Here is a 6,491-nt window from a genome sequence, read left to right on the forward strand (position 1 = left end):
AGGAGTGATACAGCTGCAATGAGAAAAAAAAATCACAAACTTTTCACTTCTCTGACTCTTCCAGATGGTGAAGACCCCCAGTACTTCATAGTATCAAGTCAGGCTCTAGCCTTAAATCTTCCTAAAGTAATCTCTGTACAACCTTTTCAGTTTGTTTTGATGTAAAGGAAATAGATGATTATCAATGCAGCAGCAATAAAAGTGATGTTAGGAGTAGTTGCTTAAACTGGATGGTCTCAAGTATATTACATAACGTGGATGTGTTGGAACAAGTCCAAAGGATGTTCCTGGAGATATCTGTGGGCTGGAGCACCTCTCCTGTGAAGACAGGCTGAGACAGCTGGGGTTGTTTAGCCTGGAGAAGACAGCTTTAGGAAGAAGGCTCTTAGCACCTCCCAGTACCTAAAGGGACCTACAGGAGAACTGGAGAGGACCCTTTCACAAGGGCATGTAATGGTAGAACAAGGAGGAATGGCTTTATAATAAATAAAACCTGATAGATTTAAATTTGATATAAGGAAGAAATTCTCCACGGTGAGGGTGCCGAGGCCCTGGCAGAGGTTGCCCAGAGAAGCTGTCAATGCCTCATCCCTGGAATTGTTCAAGGCCAGGCTGGATAGAACCCTGAGCAACCTGGTTTAATGGGAAACTGTCCCTGCCCATGGCAGGGTGGGTTGCAACTAGATGATCTTTAAACTCCCTTTCCAAACCGAACCATTTTAGGATTTTGCCTGACTCTCAGCTGTCTCTGGCATGCTGCCTGCCATATGCCTATTTTTATTTGGAAACATTAAAGCTGCATTCGACTTTGTGGATGTGTTCAGGAAAGGGTCCAGAAATATTAACATCTATGTGTGGGAGCGTGGGACTAAAACTCCTGAGCAGAAACTTTATGTGCAAGCACTAGGGATGGACAGGACGCTCTACAGAAGCATCTTTCTTGCTTGCCTTTCAAATTAAGAGTTCAGATTTTTGTTCTGATGAGACATGACTTCTTCACATGTTAGTAATATACATTGTCAGTCAGTTATTTCCATACAAAATAATGATTGTACCACCTTATTTGTCAAATGAATGTCCAATCCCCACATACATTTTTCTTGTATCATTCCCATTGTTTTGGCAAGAAGTAAGAGTCCTGATGAGATTGAACTTCTTTGTTGATGGTATCCTTTCAGGTCAGGGTTGGCAGTATCAAAAAGAGATAACGGTTTGCCTATTTGTATATATTCATTGTGATGCTTATTAAATCAGTGGATCCTTTGACATTTCTGACACAAGAAATATTTAGAGGCTAATTTCTGTATCAGAGCTAGAAAAGGGACTAAGTAAAATTTCCCGACTGGTGGCTTTTTATGGAGTCATCTCTGATTTAATTGATAGAGTAGCCAAAGAGAGAAGTTTTGTGATTATAGCCAGGGAATGAAATAGATTTCAAAATATTTCAAAGTTCAATATTCTTTCATGCCTTATGTGGGAATCCCCCTCATTAAGGGAAAGTATTGGAGATGGGGATTACAACCTGAAATACTTTTTGCAGGTTGTGGCAGTAGCAAGATCAACAACCTCATCTCTCGGATTGTGGGCGGCTCGAACACTGAGGAAGGCGAATGGCCCTGGCAGGTCAGCCTTCATTTTGTGGGAGCTGCTTACTGTGGAGCATCAGTGATATCCAAAGAATGGCTTGTGTCTGCAGCCCACTGCTTTCAAGGGAGCAAGTAAGCAATCTTCCCTCTATACCTGTCCCAAACACGACCAGAATCCACAGGTGCCTCCATCTTCCAGAGTTTGACCTGCATGTCTATACCTGTCCCAAACACGGCCAGAATCCACAGGTGCCTCCATCTTCCAGAGTTTGACCTGCATGTCTATACCTGTCCCAAACACGGCCAGAATCCACAGGTGCCTCCATCTTCCAGAGTTTGACCTGCATGTCTATACCTGTCCCAAACATGGCCAGAATCCACAGGTGCCTCCATCTTCCAGAGTTTGACCTGCATGGAGGTGCTGTGCTCTTCTTTCCCAGCCCTGCCGTCGGTGGGTGTTCTGAGGCGCTTTTTGAAGGCGCAACTTGTCGTTTGCTCCCACCCAGGCTGGCAGACCCCCGAGCGTGGCGTGCCCACCTGGGCATGCGGAGGCAGGGCCGCGCCGCGCTGGTGGCCGCGGTGCGGCGGATCGTGGTGCACGAGCTGTACAACAGCAGGAACTATGACTACGACATCGCGCTGCTGCAGCTGAGCGCGCCCTGGCCCGACACCATGGGCCACCTCATCCAGCCCATCTGCCTGCCCCCGTCCTCCCAGCGAGCCCGCAGCGGGGACAAGTGCTGGATCACAGGCTGGGGCCAAAAGCAAGAAGCAGGTGAGTTTTATCCCTTCCATTGAGCTGATTTTGTTCACAGGAGCCTTCACAGCTGGAGAGGGTGGAGTGTGCATGGGTGGCAAGCACAGTTCTCTCATTCTCTGGATTTTTCATAGAGGTGCACAGAGAGAAATCAAAGAGAAAATAATTTCTAATTCTGCTCCTTGTTTTTCCTATGTGGAATGTGTTTGGAGAATTGTTTACCTGGGGTGTTGCTTGGTTGGATTCTGGTGAGGATTGTTTGAGCCTGATGGCCAATCCAATCCAACCCAATCCAATCCAATCCAACCCACCTGGGGCTGGACTCTCAGAGAGGGTCACGAGTTGTGTTAGAGTCAGAGAAAGTAGTATGTCGTTTTAGTATCTTCTTTTTATATAGTATATTAATGTATTTTAGCACAGTTATAATAAAGAAATCATTTAGCCTTCTGGATTAAGTCAGACATGGCCATTTCTTCCCATTGGGTTCACCTCCATTTACAATATGCATGTACCTTCATATACTCGGGGAACTTGGCTGCTGGTCCCACGGATCTGAATTTCTTCCATATTGTGTTGTTAGTGTAGGGAGCTACACTTACCCCAAAATATCACAGTGTTGTCTTTCCCCTCCGTTCCCCTTGGAGGTGTGGGACACATGGTGTGGTTTTTCTCTTTGGGCTGCTGGTTAATCATATGTAAAATTAAAAAGCTGGTTATTTGAAAGATAAATGTAATGCCTCAAAAAAAAAAAGGGGGGAGTCATCTTTTTCTCGTGTTTCCCCCTAGTCCCTTCATCAGTTTCTATAATACAAGTGCCAAATCAATCTTGTAATGCCAAAATATACTTTATTACATACTAGCTTTATCAAATCCTAAAATAAAAGTTTCATGATTTAAACCAGTGCTGGCATATTTGAATATGTGGGTGAGGGCTTTTTGGCTATGACCAGATTTTGAAGGGAGCACCTGGTGATGAGATTGGGCCTGCTGTATTGAAAGGAGGAGAAACTTTAGGTTAATTTGGTTATTATTAAAATATATATCTTATGAAAAAGAGGTGTTTCACCAAATCTTACAGACAGAAAGAAGCAAATGTGAAAATTGGTTCTTTATGCTGTGAGAATTTGAATTCTGAAACTGACTCATAATCTTAATCTTGAATTTGGCTTCTTCACGTATGCTGCCCTCACTGCAAGTCTATCATGTGATGATCTAAATATATTTGTAAAATTCCGTTTCCTTTTTGAAATAAAAAGAGAGCAAATTAAGAAGCCTTGAGATGTTTTTGGGGAAAAAAACCCCAAACTTTTTGGCCAATCCTAGTGATTTTGGCCAAGCCTAGTGATTGTGTTTGGGGTGGCTGAAGGACCCAGATCAAATCACACAATTCCCTGATAGTTGGAAGAGGCTTCCTGCTCTGTTGCAGTTTGGAATCTGGAATAACGCAATGGTCTAAAGTATCTGTGGATATTTTCTGAATATTCTGCTCTGAATTCCTCTTCCAGACAATGAAGGTTCGGCACTTCTTCAGAAAGCAGAGGTAGAAATTATTGACCAGACGCTGTGTCATTCCACGTACGGGATTATCACAGCTCGGATGTTCTGTGCCGGGCTGTCGTCTGGGAAAAGAGATGGGTGTAAAGTATGTACCTCAGCAAACTTGGCACAGAGCTGATCTGGTCTTTCATTGCTGCACGAGGAGGTGTAAAGTTGACAGGCAGACCACTCTGTGGTCAATATGTTTCAGTTTTGAAATAGAGCAATATGAGAATTTTCTGTCAGCAGATCTCTTCTGTGGGCGATTTCAGAGCTCTGCTGCTTTACGTGCATGAGTAGCATCACTAAATTTCAGTGGCAGGTCAAAAGCCAATCAAATTGCAAGTCCCAATAACAAGTTGAAATTTCATCATAATAGGCTCTCAGCTGAAAAAAAAAAAACTGAGAAACTAGCTTGTGTCTTTTCAGGATTCCGCCCCTCCAACTTGGAAATACAGGACTGTGTGATGAGATGCAGAAAATTAGGCATAAATTTGCAAATGTAAGATATTTCTGACCTGGAAAAGCTGAAAGATAAATGTAAAGTGCTGAATTTATTTCTGGTAAATAGTAGTAAAACCCCATAGATACACAGTATCTATCTATATGACACTTAATATTACAGATCTTATTGCCATATAATATTATATTGAACTTTTGTGAACCTTTTTATGAACATTTTAGCATTTACTGCTAAAACAGTAGTAGATTTATTGCTGAAATAATAAGACCATTTATTTATGATGGAGATCTGGAATCTTCAAGATATTCTAGCTTTCACTGATCTACATAAACATGAGTGAGCCTTCAAAGGCTGAAGGAGTATAATGCTCCAGCTGTTTTTTAAGGTTAGTGAGGCCATTGATATTAAGTATAATTTTCAATAACTGGAGAATTTGTTTGTTTATGACTGCTCAAGATACAGCCAGGGAAATACATCATGTTGGCTTCTTTTTTGTAGAGGCAATGATTTGTTTCTGTGTCTGGCAGTTGTTAGAGCAAATCAATTTGTGGTATTCTTGTTCTGTGAAAAGTGGTAGTGTTCCATTTTTGTCCCAGGAATGAAAGAAAATACTTGCAAATTTTACTCTCTAAAATCTGAAATCTTATTTGTCATGGAAGGAAAAAAAGTCTTCTAAATTTTTTGCCTTTTTTGAGGCAATTCAATATAACCTTTTTTTGAGGAGTGGGTGGCACCTGAGCACCTTGGAAGAGGGCTCTTCCAACCTGCATATCCCAAGAACCTATAAAGTGAAGGCAAAATAATTTTCTAGCTCTAACAAAATATTTGTCTAGAAAAAAAGTACTTCTCTTGCAAAACATCTGAATTTTGCCAAATGCACCTTTTGCTTTTAGAAGTTGTTTCTTGCACCCAATATTTTGGTAAAGTTAATTTGCCACTGGGTGTCTGTTTCAAAGATGCTGTGTGTACAGCAGAGCCTTACAGTGAGGTATCAGCTTGGTTTCCTCAAATGGAAAATTTGCATTTGGTGGCAAATTATTTTATACCTGATGCTCTGCCACTGTATTTCTAAAAGAACACCCTGTAAAGGAAGAGTCCTAGTTGCTTTGTCTTGTATTACAGCATCATGAGATCCTGTAATAAATTCTGAAGTCTAGAACAGACTTCATTTTAACTGCTCTAATTACAAAGACATTATGGGCCCCTAAACATTATAATGCTGACTAGTATTTACTAGAGAATAATCCTTAGGCTCTTTTTCCTTCTTAAAAAAAAAAAAACACCCCCCCCAAAAAAAAAACCAAAAAAAAACAAAAAAAAAACCAACGCAAAACAATTAAGGGAGTCCATCTGTTTTCATTCACCTTTAGTTTGAAATAAGTCATACAATTATTAAATACTTTATTGTATTTATCTTATTTTATTTTCAAATATTTTTAAAAGCTTACTATTTTTGAGTTTTAGTATGTAACCTATGAATGTATATACATGTTAAGTAGCAGATCTGGGGCTTAGCTGTAAGTGTGAAGTTAGGGAAAAAAAAGTGAATTTCAAATATAGTCCATGCAAAGTAATATATTTATTAGCATCTTTAAAGAGTGAGAATTACCTTCTCTCTTGTGAAAGAGCAAACTTTGATAAAATTGTGCAATACCATCTACTTGAAAAAAAAAAAATCTCTCAATTGTTTGAACTATGTGAATATGAAAATATAATCACTGAAATTATGCAAAATATCTCCTGTGGATTTTTCCCCAGCTTTCATAATTCATATTGTAAACATATATAATTTGATGCATTATTTTTAGGGTGATTCTGGTGGACCACTGTCATGTCAAAGCAATGGAGATGGAAAATGGTTTTTGACTGGCATTGTGAGCTGGGGTTATGGATGTGGAAGACCAAATTTCCCAGGTGTCTACACAAGAGTGTCAAATTTTGCACCATGGATACACAAATACGTGCCTTCAGTCTTGTAACTTGAAAACTGTTTTCTTGGGATAAAATGTGACCTGGACATCTTCATTAAAGTCATATTTGGAGAAACTGTTCAGTTGTGGAATTTCCTTGCATTTTTTGATTCTTTGTGGAATCTCTTGCTGATTCTGGAATTCTCATATGGGGGTAATAAATATCAGTGTTTTGAGCT

General features: G+C 40.2%; 1 protein-coding gene across 1 annotated transcript in view; it reads left to right on the forward strand.

Moving 5' to 3' along the window:
* The window catches only part of TMPRSS7 (transmembrane serine protease 7), a 32,596-nt gene extending 26,205 nt beyond the window's left edge, over positions 1-6,391 (forward strand). Inside the window, exons 15-18 of the mRNA XM_021535411.3 lie at positions 1,541-1,718; positions 2,093-2,361; positions 3,849-3,985; positions 6,151-6,391. Of these exons, the coding sequence (XP_021391086.2) occupies positions 1,541-1,718; positions 2,093-2,361; positions 3,849-3,985; positions 6,151-6,321 (755 nt within the window). The 3' untranslated portion in view covers positions 6,322-6,391. The remainder of the gene's footprint in view (positions 1-1,540; positions 1,719-2,092; positions 2,362-3,848; positions 3,986-6,150) is intronic.
* Positions 6,392-6,491: the final 100 nt, after the last annotated feature.

Source organism: Lonchura striata, chromosome 2 (assembly GCF_046129695.1).
Source record: "Lonchura striata isolate bLonStr1 chromosome 2, bLonStr1.mat, whole genome shotgun sequence".
Taxonomy (NCBI): domain Eukaryota; kingdom Metazoa; phylum Chordata; class Aves; order Passeriformes; family Estrildidae; genus Lonchura; species Lonchura striata.